Source organism: Panthera pardus, unplaced genomic scaffold, assembly GCF_024362965.1.
Source record: "Panthera pardus isolate Hobbes unplaced genomic scaffold, ASM2436296v1 HiC_scaffold_15, whole genome shotgun sequence".
Lineage (NCBI taxonomy): Eukaryota > Metazoa > Chordata > Mammalia > Carnivora > Felidae > Panthera > Panthera pardus.
This window is the reverse complement of record NW_026526710.1, coordinates 49,525,256-49,544,164: the sequence shown is the minus strand read 5'-3', so window position 1 is coordinate 49,544,164 and position 18,909 is coordinate 49,525,256. Positions and strand designations below refer to the sequence as shown.

At 40.0% G+C, this 18,909-nt stretch overlaps 1 protein-coding gene across 1 annotated transcript in view; it reads right to left on the bottom strand.

The window, feature by feature from the left end:
• Positions 1–17,633, bottom strand: part of ASXL3 (ASXL transcriptional regulator 3) — a 175,687-nt gene extending 158,054 nt beyond the window's left edge. Inside the window, exon 1 of the mRNA XM_053902545.1 lies at positions 17,440–17,633. Within this exon, the coding sequence (XP_053758520.1) occupies positions 17,440–17,493 (54 nt within the window). The 5' untranslated portion in view covers positions 17,494–17,633. The remainder of the gene's footprint in view (positions 1–17,439) is intronic.
• Positions 17,634–18,909: the final 1,276 nt, after the last annotated feature.

Genomic DNA, 18,909 nt, shown 5'->3' with positions numbered 1-18,909 from the left:
TATTTGAGCATAAGATTGGTAGAAAATTGGTAGGAAATCTGGTTTTGAGTTTTTGCTTTAGAGCATGGAACAGATATGGTTGTGCACTGGTGAGCCGGAAGGGCTGGACAAACATTGTTCATCTGGTTTTAAGATGCATATGGTCAACACATTCCTTGTGGTGTGAATGGCCGAAGGCTTTCAAGACAAGTTTTCTTCATTTTCCCCCCTTTTCCTACATGAAGGAGTAGGGCTCAATGGGGAGTCTGTCAGCTGTCAGGAGTTTCTGTATGCTATATCTAGAGGAGAGTGGAAACCGGTGGGAACAGCCCGAGGGTGAATGAGCCCTCAATGGAAGGGAAATGTAGACAGGAATCTCTGAGACAGACTGGGAAATATAATCCCTTAGTGGGGGTGCTCCCTCTACCAGCATTGCCCTAGGCCAAAAGAGAGAGAGAAAGAGAGAGAGACAGAGAGAAAGAGAAAGAAAGAGGTGTTATTACAGTGTCTGCTTTCCTCTTCTCAATGGTTTGGAAATCTGGTCATACCTTTTCAATGAAGCACAATTTGTCTGCAATTGGAAACTTGAACTAACTTAAAATGTCCAGGTGCCCTTTTTCTATCTTTTCAACTATCTTGGAATTCAATTCTCTATTAACAATAATTGTTCTACTCCTTCTGGTTAGAAAGTTTTCCTCCTCAGCAGACTGATAAAATGAAAAGCAATTATTTTATAAAGCAAAAATATGAACAGAATTATCTTAAGATAGAATATAAAAGAGTTTCCCTTGTAATGAAAATTCCCTATTGTTTACTGGTTTAAAAATATCAAAGAGTACATACTAGAGAGGATGATTTTACAAAGCAATTTCATGTAATGGAGAAGAAAAAAGGGATTTAACCTTCTTTGCCTCACTTGCCTCTTAAGCATGTAATTATGCATTTAGTGTCTCATAAACAAAGGTAAAAGGTGTCCTGCAACAAAAACACCCATTTTGCTATACAGGCTGTATCTGTCAGGATAGGCAAGGATACAAAACAGGAAGAAAAAACAAAAGAAATGAAAGAAAAGAAAAAAAAAAGAAACCTGAAATCTCAGTGGATTAAAACAAATGCTGATTTCTCACTCAACATTTCTATGTCCAACCAAGAACCGGGATGACTGAAATTCCATCTTGTCACCAGCTTCTGTGATCAACACAACCGAGCAAAAAATAAGGGGAATAAAACACTAGCTAGAGGGGACAAAACAACTCACATGGTTAATGCCTAACTTCAAGGGGGCAAGAAGTGCAACCCTACCATTTGTCCCCAAGGAGGAAAAATGAAAGAACTGTGTAGCAGTCTACAGACTAACAAAATAGCCAGTCAACCATTCATTAAAGACAGAGAAAGATTGTTTCAAATAACTTAGAAGACCATCTTTTTTCTTCCCTGTAGACTCTGTCCAACACAATTAAAGATATACGAACAAACACACAGAAAAAACTGTAACAAAACACTAAAGTTTATTAAAGTCCTATTGTTTGTTTCTTCATCATCCATTTTTCTGGATGACACCTCTCATGGCTTGGGGTTGCTCTTTTCCCTCAAACTGCCTACCACTATCACCCAGCACCAAAGAGAATGAGATAAAATGTCACGAGAAGATAGAGCGTGAAGATGGGACGAATTAAGAAAAAACCTCATTCTTCACTGCAGCTTTTAACAATGGGAAAAAAATGTTTAACTTTCATGCATCTTACATTTCCTACTATGAAGGTGAACTCAGTAAACAGTGAAGTCTGGAAAAAAAAAAAGGCAGAGTCACTGGAAGATTTTTAAAAATGCAGTATCTGTATTTGTTCATTCCCCCCACCTCCCGCTAGCAGTTTTTCTTATTCAGTTACTGGAAGTTGGCTTGTAAAGACAGCATTAGCCAAAAAGTGACAAGATACACGTGTAAAAATTGGAGAAAGGATAAGAACTGGAGAACACTTTTGCATTTGTTTAGTAGTGTCTTTCGTTCTTCTCATTCCCTCATCAAACATCCTGGTGGATTAAAGGTATTCTTCTCTTTATACATAGTACCATCTCTGCCTAGAGCAGACCACACAAACATTAACACTCAGGACCATCACCTTCATCCAAAATGAGAAAGTATGGCCAAATTTCCACAAGACTGAGGGGGGAATGGAGGACGTGGGAGCAAAGGAAAAGAAGATATTTCCTGAAGTACTATCTTTGTTTCACTTAAGCTCTAGAAGAAGAGAAATAGCATTAGATGAATAAACAAGAAGTGACAGCAATAAGATTGTGATGCCCATATAATTCTACGTGAAATAAGGCTCATTCTGCTGATCTCATCTCAATATTCAGAGAAATAAATGAGGATTTACACTACAGAGAAGTTCGCTCTCTTTTGCTAAGCTCAGATCCTCCAAGGGTCATGGTCAACACCATAAAGAAAAGTTGGAATTTAGTTGGTGAATAAAAATATTTACTTACATCCAGAAAGTACCTGGAAGCTTCATCCAGAATTATATATTTTGTGAATTCAGATCCTAAATTGCATTAAACTATGTTATAAATGTTGTATATAGACTATTCATATCGAATGCTAAAACTGGTCTGTGAGGGAAAATAGAACAAACCATCTATGGTAGTTTTTAGCCTCTAAGTCAAGAAAATAAATTTCTGAGGAAACAGATGAAAGAAATCTTTAGAACCTTTGCAAAAGCTGCCTTGGCTTTAATATTTTTTAAATATGAAATGAATGTCATAAAAATAATACCAGGACAAATGAATGAGGAAGTATTTACATTAACACACTTAAGGACCAGAGCCCCAAAACTGGGCAGATGTGGATTTGAATCACTGTTCCACTACTTACTAGCTAAGCAAGTTAACTCACCCTCTCTGTAGTAAAGACAAGAGCATTTATAATTTGTTTTCCCAGTATACTTTCCATCTGCTTTTTATTGGTGCTTTTGTGCAATTTTCCTCTGCTCCATGTGATCCTTGTGTGGCAATCAATCATGTTATCTGATCCTGGCCACTGCTGGGAGGGATGAGTACATCAGCCAAGTAGGGCATGGTGAAGACTTCCCTGGGATTAGCATTGAAATAATAATAATAATAATAATAATAATAATAATAATACAATTAATAATGAGAGAAAGATTGATTCCTTTTATACTGGTGTGCTAAGCTTAGAGGAGGCAGGTCTGGGGTGCCAGGTACCACCTTCTCTTGCCCAAAACTTGTCTTAAACTCTGTGTATGAAGACAAGCAAAAAGAAAAACAAAAGTGTAGAGAAAGCAAATACTTTGATGGCATTCTCTAAATGTCTCCATCCACTTAGAACTGAAGTCTACCCTTGGATTTCTCAGTTATGTGAGCCTTTTTACTTAAACTAGCTTGAGTTAAATTTATTTCACTTTCAACTGAGAGAAATTCAACTAAGAAACATTCTAAGTCTAAATTTCTTCACTTAAAAAAATGTGGTTAATATTATAATGTGTCTTTGTAGGTTTGCTCTCAAGATTAAACAATATAACACATATAACAAGTTAGGGCAGTGTCAGGCCTATCAGTACCCAATAAGCATTATTTCTTACTAGCCATTATTATTAATTAGTGTCACTTTAGTAACAGCAATATTTTATGACAATTGACATACTAAGGCTCATTCCTTTGTTATATAAGATTCTTATACTCTTAAAAGGAAGCTATGACACCAAGCTTATAAATATTTTACTTATATGTAAAAGGAGGTTATTTACTCTGCAAACATTTCCAATCTTCACTGTTAATCAATGTACTAGAAAATTCTTCTGTTGGTTTGGAAGTCATAGCAAGCCTTTATAAATCATCATTGTACCTTATTAAAATCAAATACAGAAGAAGGTTACTTTTAGGCTATTGAATTCCTACTACACTACATAACTTTAAATTTATAGCAAAGTATCTCTTGGGCCCTAAGAGGGTTTTTTTTTTTTAAAGTTAATTTCCCAAAGGTCAAGGTCCATATCTTATTACATTCCCAAGGCACCTAACATATTAATGGCAGGAACTGAATATTTTCCAGTGCCATTAAGCATGATGACTATCAAATTATTATCCCAAAGTAGTAAAAGGTGCTAGTGAGCTGAAAGTAGACACAGGCTTTCAAGATCCATCAGCTGTCCAGTTGATTCTTGGGAAATTTGATCCCTTCTCTAGATTGTACAGTGCCAATTTAGCATGGCACAGAAATAAATCAAAGAGACATAAGTTTTATAGTTCTACAAATCTGTTGCAAACTTTTAGACTTAACTCTAACAGCTCCCCTGAACAACCCTCTTTGACTTCTTCACTTTATTCAACTATAATCAGCAACATCTTAAAATAAGGTAGTGCATTAGGCACTCAGGAAACAATTATAAACAAGTACACAACTAATTATAATACACTGTCACAACTACAAAGTGCTTTCAGAACACATAAAAGCTCCTCAAGGGAGACTGAAATCTGAAGAAAGCACAGGAATTTACCAGATAAAAAGAAGAAGGGGTGGGTGGAGGATGTTACACAGAGAAGAAACAACGTGAACAAAGTTAAGGGAATGTATGATAAATTCGCAGTACTTTTATATGACTAGAGAAGAAAATCAAGCAGTGAAACTGGAGAAGTATGAATGAAACAAGCCTATAAGATGTTGACACAAGTGGGCTATACTCCTAAATAAAGGAAAGCTAACAAAGGTTTTTGAAAAAGTCGTACTTTGTATATATTGTATATGCCCATGTGGCAACTCCAGATTCACTCTCTGCCTTCCTCCACCCAGCTCTGTGACCCAGCAGACTGACATCTATACATTTTCTCAACAGAGATCCCTGTCCTCTGACTTCTGGATGGGTTCAGCCAACAGGAGGTCAAGTGGAGATCAGCAAATAGAAGGGAGAGAAGTCGGCGTACTGATGTGATGAGTGCCCCCAGTAGGGGTGAGAGCTGGCAGTGCTGATATCCCACTACCTCTGGTCACAGTTTGTGTCAGGCACAATTCTCCTATAATCACAGCCCACATCACTGCAGTACCCACTCCCTACTCTTTTTGGTCCCTCAAGACTAAGGGGAGTGACAGCCTCTTGCTGGTGATATCCCTGATTTGCCTCACCCTGATTTGTTCTTTTCTTTAACTGTGCCCTAACTTTGCTTAATCACCCCTTTAAGATAATGCCATCTGTTTCCTACAGAAACTAAGTCAGCCTCAAGGGGTACCATAAACCAGTTTCACCTTTAAAGAAGCGGTTATGGATGCAATAAGAAGAATAATTCTGAGTGGAGGCAAGCCCGTAGTCAGTGAAATCAGTTACAAGGTTGTTACAGCCACTTAATGAGAAAAGGAAAACTACCAGGCATGAACATTAACTGGCATCTTCTAATGTCAAAACTATACTAAGTACGTTATACACATTACCGTATTTAAATATTCCAACCACTCTTTTATGTTATTCCCTTTTAATACACAATGGAAAAATTGAGAAATGTTAAATAATTTGCCCTAAGTCAAATACATAGTAAGTGGCAGAATTGAGACTGAAACATTATCTGCCTGACTTTCAGGCCTGTCATTATTCTATATTCTTTTCCTAACCTATATATGCCTGTATCAAAGTAAATTACAGTGGAAACGGATATAAGTGTAGGATGTAAGAACAAGGATTTGAAGATTTGAAGAAAAGGAGGTAGAACTGTGGAACTCAGTGATTACTGGATAAAAGGGAAAAAATACAAAAAGGAATTAATGATGACAAGAATGTTTCTGTCTTGAACAACTGTGAGGATGGCTTTCCCTGAGAGATGAGAGGAAGAGCAGACTTGCTGGGAGTAGGAGGTGGTGAAGAAATGAGGCATTTGGTTTTAATCTTGTTGACTTTATCACTGCTATGAAGACACAGATGGAGAGGTTTCCACTATGGTACTGAAGAGGCCATATACACCTTTTCATCAGTGCCTAATAACTGAGGTGTAGGTACAGGAGCCAGAGTCTGACAATTAAATGCATATGCCTGTGATTTGAATCTTGAACCTGGATGCACTGGCAGCAATGGCAGTGTCCTATGACAATGCTAAGTCACAATGGTGACCATTAATGATGCCCATAGCAATATCTCAACTAGACTATTCTTGTAGCATGACTGTGTGTGTGTCTGCTACCCAGCCTCTATTGATCCTTGCCTATTTTTCCAGCCTGGTGTTTGGATCTTTCTGAATAATTATATGAACTACTTTATGGTTTCCAAAAGACTCTTTTCTACTTAAGTTACCAAGACTTGTTTTCTGTTTCTGTTGCTTTCAACCTGTAATTCTGACTGATAAAGCTAACACATTAATTGCTGTATCCTGTTCAGTATTATGGAGGTCCTTTTTGCTTTGTTCTTAAAGCATTTCCAAACCATAAGCTGAATATACTAAACTATTAGATGTTGAGTCAACTCTCAAAGATGTCAAAGAATTCATGATCTGGTGGGGATACAATGCAAAAATTAAGTTTCTGTACTACAACATGATTAAAATTTTAAAACATAAAAAAGCACAAGTATACTCTAAAATACACACACACACACAAACACACACAGTATCATGGAAAATAAATAAATCTATCCAAAAACACTTAAGATAGAGTATTAAAACTACAGAACTTCAAGGATAAAGAGAACTTGCAAGAACTCCCAGACACAAAAGCATATCACCTCTTAAAAACTAACAAACTCACCTCAGCCACAGTATCACAACCACTGACACAAGAACATAATGAAGAAACATTTCCAAAATATTAAGGGTAAAAATTGTCAGTTAAGACTTTTGTAACTAGCTAAATTATCACTCAAAGGTGATAACATTGTACCTTTTAGTTTTTTCCTATCAAGTTCTCTACTTTTATTTTAATAAAAGATGTGCTGAGGGGCACCTGGGTGGCTGAGTCGGTTAAGTGTCTGACTCTTGATTTCTGCTCAGGTCATGATCTCAGGTCCATGGGTTCAAGCCCCCGCTTTGGGGATTCTCTGTCTCTCCCTCTCTCTTTACCCTTCCCCCTTTCTTTTTCCCTCTCTCTCTGCACCTTCCCTACTCTCTCTCTCTCTCTCAAAATAAATAAATACTTAAGTTTAAAAGAAAAAAGATGTGCTGAGCTGTGTTAGAGATCGCTTTTTGAACTGTAATCTACATATTTGGGGGATAATCTTCCTAAAGGCTGCTCTTAGCCACTTTTATACACCCAATCTGGACTGTGCTCAGATTAAATTTATGAGGATAGGAAAGATTAAATTTATGAGGATAGGAAAGATTTAGGGTAAGAGTATGAATTACAGGGAGAGAATGTAGCAATTTGCTCATGGTTCTCTTTTTTAATTCTTATAACTTCATGGGAGTCTATAATTTCTTCAAAATGTTAAAGTATAATAAAAAAAGATCTCTTAAGGGATGGGCAAAACAAAAACATTTCAGATATACAAAGACTGTTAACAAACCCAGAGCCCCTCATTAAAAAAAGGGGGGGGGGGTGCCTGGGTGGCTCAGTCGGTTGAGCATCCAACTTCAGCTCAGGTCATGATCTTACAGCTTGTGAGTTCCAGCCCCACATAGGTCTCTGTGCTGACAACTCAGAGCCTGGAGCCTGCTTCAGATTCTGTGTCTCCTTCTCTCTCTGCATCTCCCCCACTCGTACTCTGTCTCACTCTCTCTCTCTCTCTCAAAAGTAAATAAACATTAAATTTTTTTTTTAATTTAAAAAAAGGCTGTTACAGGAGGCAATTTACCAAAAAAAAAAAAAAAAAAAAAAAAAAGAGAAAGTACGATTCAAGAAATAGAGCTGAGCACAGAGGCAGATAAAATGTTGAAAATTCACTTCCTCTTGATAAATTTAATTAACTACCTCTGTTGTGTTTTAAAAGAATACAAAATAAATCTACATAAGGCAGTAGAAGTTAGAACACTTGTTGTGATGTATAATGGACATGTGAAATTCTTCATGTTATGAGGAAAAGCAATCACAATTGTTTCCAATATTGAAAAGGGCTTCCTATGACCTGTTGTTCTTTAACATGAAGATAATCACAAGAGTTTTTAAGCAGAGGAATGATTCAGTAAGATCAGATCTACTAGAAAGAGAAATACAGCCTCTGTAAGATTTTTAAAAGTAGAGACAAAATTAGTTGGAAGGTCAGAACTATGTAAAATTTAGTGAATGAAAAGAGGAAGAGCTAAATGTGAGCTATAATTAAGACAGAATTTACAACTCCCCGCAGACACCATATGTTTAGGTACACATAGATAAGTTTCCCCCATCCCAGACAAGAATGCGGTCACATTTCTCTTTGTGTGCCCAACGTACACTTTTGTGGGGAGTATCTAATAAATGTTTGTACTAGATACATTTCATCTAAAATCTCCAGAATATGTGGAGATACACAAAGGATTTGTTAATATAAGTCCAAAATACAGGGAAAGCTCAAAGATTGAGCTCTCATCATGAGAGAATTGCCACCGAGGAAGGGTTAGATGGCCAAAGGAGAGGAGGAAAATGAAAATAAAAAGGAGAGGGAAGGCAGCATTCTGAGATACACCAACACTAAAGCGGAAACTGAGAGAAGGAGAAGCAAGCAAGCCTAAGAATAGTGATGGAAAGAGAACAAGGAGAATATCAGAGACGTTTGTTGCAAAATGACTTAATTTAATTTCTTGGATTGTTTTAAAAGAGACAAGAAATTAAACAGAAAGGATTTAGGAAAAGACTGCTTCTGGTTGCAAGAATTTGAAGATATAACATATTTTCAAGTAAAGACATTTTCTTATAAATACTTTTTAAAATAAGATCATCTATTGTGTGTGCCTGGTGGAGGGAAGTTTAGGCTGGAAGGGGTGATTTGGTCTTCGTCCTGTTTTGGCAGAGAGCTCCCAAAACCTTGGAATTTCTTGTGTTGCGAATGATAAAAGAATCTTTCACGATGCTAATGAGGTGACTCCTGGAAAGCACCTAAGGATGGGGTCTGGTTGGCAATAGAGCCAACCGTATGATTAGAAGGTTGGAACTTTCAGTCCCATCCCCTGACCTTGGGGAAGGGAACAGGGGCTGGAAGTCGAATCAAGTGCCAATGACCAATGACTTAACCAATCGTGACTATGTACTGAAGCCTCCAGGAAAACCCAAAGGGGCAGAGTTCGGAGAGCTTCTGGGTTGGTGAGCACGTGGAGATGGAGAGTGCCTCACCTGGAGAGGCATGGAAGCCCCAAGCTCTTTCCCCATATCTTAGCCTATGCATTTCTTTCATCTGGCTGTTCCTGACTTATATCCTTTATAATAAACCAGTGATCTAGTAATTAAAATGTTTCTCTGAGTTCTGTGAACTGTTCTAGCAAATTAATCTAACCTGAGAAACAGGTCATGGGAAGCTCTGATTTACAGCTGGTTATAAGTACAGGTAGCAACCTAGACTTGCAACTGGCCTCTGACGTCCATGGAGTCATTGGAACTTCCAGTCTATAGTCGGTAGGTCAGTCAGAAGCACAAATAACAGCCACCGGGACTTGCTCTTGACTTCTGAAGGGGGTAGGGGACCACGCTTACAGGACTGAACCCTTAACCTGTTGAATCTGATGCTGTCTCTGGACAGACAATGCCAGAACTGAGTTGAAAACTCGGATACCCTGATAGTGTCTGAGAACTGCTTGTTGAATGTGTGAGGATCCCTTCCCTCACTGAAACTGAGTTTCAGAGCACTGAAAGGGCATCATACAGAGTCCTGATGGTCCAGACAACAACTCAGTTATTCAGCCTTGTCAACAAGGTCTTGACAGGAGTGCCTGGTTAACTCAGTCAGTTAAGCATCCGACTTTGGCTCAGGTCATGATCTCATGGTTTGTGAGTTTGAGCTCCATGTGGGGCTCTGTGCTGACAGCTCTAAGCCTGGAGCCTACTTCAGATTCTGTGTCTCCCTCTCTCTCTGCTCCTCCCCCACTCATGCTCACACACTCTCTCTCTAAAATAAATAAGCATTAATTTTGTTTTTAAAAAAAGGTCTTCATATATGTACAAATTATATATGCAGTCATTTACCTTTGACATTAAAAAGAAACTAAGAATAACCAACGGCTTCACTATATCATGCATTCTCTATGACTGATCTGGAAAATAAGCCCAAAGATCCTACCTCAATTTCTAACTCTTTGAAACTGTAAAATAGGTTCTAATGCCTTATAGTTAAGAAAATCTTTGAAATGTCATGTCTTCTGAATAAGGTGAAGAGGGTCCATCCTATTTTCCCTCCCTTAAGTCATAAATAATATATTCAGAAATCAACAACCACATAACTGAAGAATAGAACCCTTGTCAAATAGCAATTTTGGAATTCTTTTAAACATCATTACATAGTTTTTCATGGACTAACTTATGCTAAAGACATGCAAAATAAACCCATGATAAATAAGTATTATAAAATAAATTATACATCTATATACCTAGAAAATTTTTTTGCAAGTTCTAACTGTGTCCACTAAGTATAGATTGCACTGCCTTGCAAGATTCCTGAGGTTCTAAAAGTTCCACCAAAGACTAAGGTCTTGGATGTCACTTAAGTTATACATTTTAGCTATTAAAGCCAATGTTCTGACAAGCCCTTTGGCTCTAACCCCAGGGCATGCATTTGCCTTAAACCACATAAGAATGTGTCAGAGGGCTATATGTCAATCAACCAGGAGAAGTGCCTATTCCCAATTTAATGTTGTCAGTTGCTGACATTAAAACCAGCAACAGTTAATTGTTACCCCTTCAAGTGGGAATACTGAGGGGAGAAGAGAGGTAGGTGTCTAAATTCAGGCTGATAAAGCTGTTAATTGCTACCCTTTTATGTAGATTTGTTTAATAATGAAAACAATGTGGCTAATCATATAATGTTTCTATTTGTTCCCCAAGGGCTCTTCAGGGAAAGTTTCAATCCGGGCTAGATTTCCACAGCTACCAACTGTGCAGGGACAAAAGCAGAACAATCAAGGCACTCAGTGCTGGCAAATAGCTGAAAGTGGTTCTATACAGATGCCCCTCCTCCTTGCCCTATCAGAAAGGAGCCAGGATCTGCTATGGACAACCTTTGCAGGAGGGGTGCCGGGAGGATTTTAAATTATAAATTAATGATAATAATAATTTCGTGCAGATACTTAATGAAAAGGAAAGAGAGAGAGAGAAATGAAAAGCAGGCAATCTGAAAAGCAGGAAATAATAAGTCTGATGTAGGCTTGGATCCTCCCTATGTCTCCATGCAACAAATCAGCTAAATTCACATCATTTTAAAGTGCCTGTGTTAGTTTCTACAAATCAGAGAGACACGACACAGTATTTTTTTTTAATCCTGTGCCAGCCTTGCTCCTTATAGACAGGGTGATGATATTGGGCATATCATTAAACCACACATTTGGAGACTGAGTTACTGAAATAACCCTAGCTACCTACTGATCTCCAGAGACAGTGCCCTGTGTATGTTTTCTACAAACGGAATGCATATTACTCACTGATGTTTACTTTGCATCATTTGGCCAAGGCAATGGACAGAATAAAGTTGTGTTATTTGAAATAAAATATTTCTAACATCAATTTTGTTTTCAGACTCTATTACCAAGTAACGGAAGCATTCAGAGACATCCCCAGACCACTGGTGTCCCCTCTCTGTACAAGAGACAGTCATTCTATTTTGTGTTTCTGAAAAAAAAAAAATCCTACTTGTACTAGCACCTATCGCACCAGCCCCATGCAACAACTTACACGGTCCAACTGTCCTAAAATCACTTGCAAATCCCCTCCCCCCAATCTGGCCACAATGTAATTTTCAACTTTATTGAGGTGCCTACCCTCTCAAGTCTTCAGATATTTCTAGACTTGTCTGCGCGTTGCCTCCTGAACCCGTCCTCTGGCCTGCGGGGCTCTCTTCTTAGAATGTGCTCCTCTCATGACCTGTTCAATCTTACTCATATTTCAAGGACAAGCCCAATTTCACCTAATCCGCTAAGCCTTCTGCAGTCACCTCATACCACACGGCTTCTCCCTTCTGTGAATCTGTAAACTAGCACCTGCTTGATCATTCATGTGACACCTACAGATGGTGTCTGCTCAGTCTTCCTCCAGTGTTCCTCGTCTCCTCTACTGAACTCAACACTCCTTGAAGATGTGTATCTTCGTATCCTCCCTAGCATTTGAGCTGTCTATGGAGAAACCCTCAAAAAGGTTAGGGACCATACCGCACATTCCCAGTACATTTCAGTGAAAGTTGACATTATTACATAATTAAACATTAAACTTCATTACTTTGTAAGTTTGCTTTTCGGTGGTGAAATTCCTTTACAGGTATGACTCTACAAGTCTAAAAGTGACAGCATGCCAAGAGTCCATTTCTGACATCCGAGGAATCATCTGCTACCAAAGAATTTCTTGAAGAAGAGAAAAACTTAAGAAACAATCAATTCTTAAAATTCCCTTTCATGTCAGCAGGAAATAAAAAATTAACAACCTAAACACTAGGCCTAAGTTCACATTTCTCATTTATTTCAAACACGTTTTTCCCAACTGGAAACTCAAAACAGGCAGAGAGACTGCTAAACTCTTTTCCATCTTTCAAATTGCAAAACGAAAATTTAGGTTCCACATCTGAAAGAAGAGATGATGAGATGCAAACATAAAGAGATGATGTTACATGTACGGATGATAGAAAACAGCTGAATCAAACCAATGGAAATGTAAGCGAATGAAAATAAAACTCCATTTGCCAAATACGTTAGCCAGGCTCATAAGCCAATAATCACCGTCACGATTATGCTCATGTGCACCTTTGGGGCTTACCTCAGATCACAAGTCAAAACGTTCTCAACTGTGAAGGCCTGATCAAAACCTGAAATCTAAGCACCAGCAGCACAGTGAGAAAATGCCAAAACCAGTACCAATGCTCTCTCCTCCATCCCATGTTCATCATTCCTGAATAATTATATTTATTTCTAAAACACAAAGACAAAAGACAAGGCAACCAGTTAAGTTAACAATTATGAATTGTTTTCTATTTTAACAGCTACCAATGCCATTTGGCTTTATTTCACAGAAACCCTAAGAGTTTATTTAGCATATAATGCATTATGCAAAAGAATGTCTGTGCTAAAGATTCACACAGATTTCCTTTAATTAATAAGCCCCACTTAATTTTTAATAGAATATGATTTACAAAATTTCAATTTACTTAAAACCTTCAGTAACTCTGCTATGGCATAAAGAGATATGTATCTGTTTTCTCCTAAGAATGAGGCAAATTTGCCATTAAATTTTTTTCCCCAAAGGTCACCTTGAACTACAAAAAAAAAAAAAAGCCCTACTAATAGTCATTATCTTTGGGAATGTACCTAAACTACAAGCAAATAAATCAGCCATGTTACCAAGCACAAAGCTATTGAAGATTGTTAAGATTTATTTTCAGGTGCCAGTGAGACTAAACAAAGATTGTAAGGAATGAAACAAACAGAAGAAACCCAGGGAACAAATTAATACATTGAATCATTATCTTACCAGCAGCATTCCCTATAGAACAAAGTGATGAAACTATCAAAAAGCACTTCTCAAAGCAACAACATTTTCGCATGTCAAAAAAAAAAAAAAAAGAATTAACCTAGAATAAATATATAAATAACAGTATGTTCTGTGTTAAGCCAGTAACAAAGAAACCCCTTAGTGCAGTAAAACAAAGTCTTGTCAAATCCCCATTTTTTACAAAGAAGCATGAAGATCCTTTCACAATGGTTTAAACTGTATTTATAGTAACAGAGTGAAGACTTGAGATAAAAGTCAAAAGGATTAAAGTCAAAGCCCCAGCTCGACATGAGTTATGGTTTTGATTTTTATTCTTATTGTGGTCTACAAATATTAAGACAGAAGATACTTCCATGTGATTGTGGGATCCTCTGAGACTCTATAACCTTAGAAGAGCAGATAAAACGAATGAAAATGCATCTGGTTTGGGAGCAGCCTCCATATTAAATGGCAATGCGCAAAGTAACCACCACAACTGCAGAAGGCTGAGGGGGAGTGGGGAGGCTGAAGGCTGAAATTTCTGCAACTGATGCAGGGCAGGAAAAAAAAATGAAAAGAAGAAAGAAAAGAAAAAGAGAAAGAAAAAAAAAGATGTGGTATTACTGCTTTAAAATGGCACCCTGTTAATAATCACAACATTCCTGAAAATACAGAAAAATTATACTACCATTCCTTCTTTCCTGAGCTAAGCAAGCTCACCACATACAAACACTACATACTTCTGCAAGAAAACTGGTAGGGCTTGATAGCTGCATCTCTATCTAAAGCAAAATCCCTGGAGTTGCCACTCAGAGTTTGCAGATTTACGAACCACACACTTTTCTCACAAAGAAAGAAAACAAAATTTCTGTTGTCGACTGGAAGTTCTTACTCTACAGAGAACCATTCTTCTTCCACATTTTTTTTTCTTAAAAATGAATGCAAAACTACATTTAAACATAAGCTTTTGGTCACAGTTCAAAAAATGTATTTTGCATTTCCTCTCCCAAAACCCTCTCTTTCAAGATAATCTCTCTCTCACACACACACTCCAGTAGGAGATATATATTATATACTGTATGATTGGAAGGTTATTCTTAATATTAATTTGGATACTCTCTCCTTTCAGTTCCCATATTGCAAGAACCACATGCATATTTTCCGTTCATCCTTAGTCTCTACTTTTAAAATCAGACACCTGGTTTAACACTTGATGTCTCGAGAAAAGGCTAAAAGTCCTTAATAACAACAACCACAGCAAAAGCAGCAGGGGCAGTGTAAAATATGTAACGATAGTATTTTTATATCACAGAAATGCCCTCCCAAAAGGCATTACTTTTTAAATGCGTGTAAATTAAAACTATAATTATAAGAGTAAAAATGGTTTTCACGTAAGTTGGTAAGAGAGTTTAAGTCTATATGTATGCATATAATCATAGAGAAAATACTTAAAAGTCACAATTGCCCAAATGGATCCTTTTCTCTTTTATTCACGAAGTAAGCCAAGAATGATCATAAAGCCACAATTACAAATCACAAATTCCTGAGAAAGATATTTCCAGTACAATTACTTGCTATTTCATTCAGTATTTTATTTCAACTGTCACATTTTGAATACATACACATTTGTGCAACTACCAGGGGAAAAATAACTTGAACCAAATTGAAAAATTACCATAACTACTAGTTCAATATGTCTGGTTAAAATAGAGACATCTGGTCTATCATTAATTCTTTTGTGTTGATGACTCCTAGTGTGTCTTTTCCCATCAATGAACTTTGCAAGAGGAAAAGGCAACTTTTAACAAAAAGATGCGACTCAAAAATCCATCTCAAGATTTATCAATACAGATCTATTATGATTAGATCAAATAAAGCACAGTACTTTCAGGAACAGTAACAAATACTGTTGAATAGAAATGGTTAGCTTTAAATTCCATCAGAATAATGTTATTAAATAATTCTCTGCAAGCAGATATAGGTAATTCATGAATCATTATTTTAAAATATTTATAAGTCAACTCTTTCGCTTGTTTAAAACACATACACTGAAGCTCTATAATAATACTTGATTGCCACTCCAAGGAAACTGAATAATGCATTTTCAGAAGCCCTGCACACCCCCACACAATTCTGAATTAATGGCTGAGCAAACAATAAGTAATGTACTATGCTCTAGCAAAAATTCAGTGATAACATCAATCTGGCATCTACTTAACACGTACTGCTTACTTTTCACATATTCCTCACAGATAAGTTTCCTTTCCCAGATGCAGTTCATTAGACAATGACTATCACCTGCCCATTCATCCACAGACAGTGAGTGATTCAGTAATTAACACAATCACAGATAAGGGGAGAAATCATAACATACACTACGACAAATTAAGAGATGAGGTAAAGGGGCCTAGCCACTCCAGCTTCCAATAACTAGATTGCAATTAAAAAGGACTTTTGTCACTTCTTCCTAGGGTAATAGGGTCAATTATTTAAAACCCCTTGCTCCAATCCAGAGACAAACCAGTAAGGCCCTTCAACCAAACTCAGATAATTACTTTTGACAAATGTTCTCCTTGAGCATGATGTAGTTACTCAAAAGCTTTAAAAAAACAAAACAAAACAAACAAAACAAAAACCAACCCACAGTCATAGTAAAACAATCTTTACAAAGTCAACCCAATAACATGTTCTTTGGTCTCGCCCCCCCTACCGCCCCCCCCATATTGCATGCAGTCTGCCTTCTTTCAGCCAATTTATAAAAGATAGTAAGTTGCTAAGTAAATATTTAATTTATGCAGCCGAAACCCTGAAAGGCTGAGCTTCAAATGTAATGCTTTGCATTCCCGTGAGGCACACAGTACAGAAATATCCTTTTTAAAAATCCGTTTACAGCTGTCCTTTAAAAGAAGAAAAAGAAGAGAGAGAAAGAAAAAAGAAAGAAAGAAACCCACACATACACATGCATCAAACCAAAGACGCCGACGCCCCTCTGCCAACCAGCATTTCTATAGAGACATTCTTTCGATGATTAAAACGTAAGCTCCGAAAGGTTAAAGAAAAGCAGCCAAGTAACACCGCCCAGGAAGCCAGCATTAAAACACACCTAGCTGTACACTCTTAATAACCTCCCACTACAAACGACACTGACCCAACTTCACCAAACACACACACACTCGCCCCGACACACACACTCACAAATTGCACACACGTGCACAGAATGTACACACAAACATCGAGCAGAACACAATACCTACAAAACACAAACGAACTTGATCCACACAAAACATGCACGTATTAGTGTGCATACATAATGCACACGACGCGGCACACGGACACGCACGACCTAGCCCACATGCACACGCCCCACAAGTCCGTGTCGGACACACACCGTGCATGCACGTGTAAAATGTATGAACTCACAAACGCCGAACACACACACAGACCGTGCACAGAGAGTTATTGATGAAATTCCGGGAGGTGGAGGGGCCGGGAGGGAGTGGTAATTGCCACACAAAGGTCTCCGGAGCGGCAGAGAGGGAAGTCGAGCGGGCCGAGCGCTCGGAAATTCACCCGTGGCGAAGGCACAGCCGAGCCCCGAGAGCGAAGTACCGGGAGAAGTGTCCCGGGCGGTCCCGGGCGCCGCTAGCGCGGGGCTCCCCGAGATAATCGCTGCGCCCCTCCGCGCGCGCACGCACACACACACACACACACACACACACACACACACACAGGGGCCCCTGGGCGAGCCCACTCCCGCAGAATAACAAAGAGCAGGAGCCCGGCGAGCGGGCGGCGGCTCGGGCTGGAAGTGGCCGTCTCCGCCGCCGCGGGCCGGCGCGGGGCGAGCGGCGGGGCCGGCGGGACGCGCGGGCGGCGGGCGGCGGGCGGGGGGCGGTACGTACCAGGCGGGCAGCCTCGGCCCAGGTGCGGTCCTTCTTCTTCCTCTTGTCTTTCATGTTTGCATCTCATTGATGGTTCTGATGATGACGTGGGGGATTCCACGGGGTGCTCGGGGTTCGGGCGCGGAGACAATGACCCAGTGACCCGGTGACCCGCACTCGCTCCGCGGGGGGAGGCGCGCGGGCGGCGGCGGCGGCGGCGGCGGGTGGGAGGGATGGAGCGAGGGGGTGGGGTGGGGTGGGTGGGGGCGCGCGGGCGGCGGCGGCGGCGGCGGCGGCGGCGCGCGGCGGGCGGGCCGGGGGCGGGGGCTGGGGCGGCGGCGGCGGGGCCGGGGACAGGGGCGGGGGCGGCGCCGGCCGGGCTCGCTCGTGCGGGGCTCGCGCTGCGCCGCCGCCGCGGCCGCCGCGGTGACAGCTCCGGGGATGCTCCGCTCGGCCCCGCTCACAACAATACACTCTGACGTCACGGGGAATGGCGACGCGGCCGCACACTCGCCGCGCTCACACTCGCCGCGCTCACACTCGCCCTCTCGCGCGCGCACACCCGCGCACACTCGCCGCGCGCCCCCCACTCCAGCCACGCCCTGAAACCCTCGCGAGACCCCTCTCCCTCCAGCCCAGCCCCCCAAGTCCACGGGGCGCTGCCCGCTGGGTGCAGGCCGTGGCCCCGGGGCCCGCGAGGGCGGAGAACCGGAGACACGGTAGCCTTTGGAACTTGTGTACAAGTCCGTTCCGCAACTCGAGGCTTCTGTCCTGTGCGCTCACACTCACACACACACACACACACACACACACACACACACACACATTCTCACATAGTCACTCCGCACTACTTCCCTCTGCTGGACTCTTAACCCTTTTCTGCTTGGCTGGGTGGATTCCCAGAGCCTTGCTGCAAGGGTACAAAACCAGCCTCTTAACAGAACTCGTATCGAATGTGCAACTTGACTCAACATTAACCATCTACATCGTCTTAAACAATGCAAGACCAGAGAGATGTGGCCGTGGAGCGGTGCCTTGCTGTGCCTAAGCGCTAATTATGTTTAAATATCGTACGGTCATCATCCCGTAGCGTAAAACGTGAGGCATATGTAAACAACGGCACAGCTAACGCTTGCGTGTTTTTTAAATTATTTATAATTGCCGGGTTTGGGATGCATGAAGAGTTGGGTTGTTAACCTGGTTAGCGAACTACAAAATGTTATGTTAAGACTTGAAAGTTTATTATAACCTTTCCAACTTCTTAGACCACTGGTAAATTGTTTAGGTCAAGAAAATTACTGTTAAGCAAAGAAAAGAAGGGGTCCTATGACCTACACATTAATTTTGCGTGCATTTATCTTAAGTATCTAAAAAACAAAGAGGGCACTCATACTGGATTATTTATGTAAGGTTATTTCCTAAATGTGATAATAATGGTATGTAAATAGTACTTGACATTTTTTCATATACATTATCTCATTTGACCCTTTC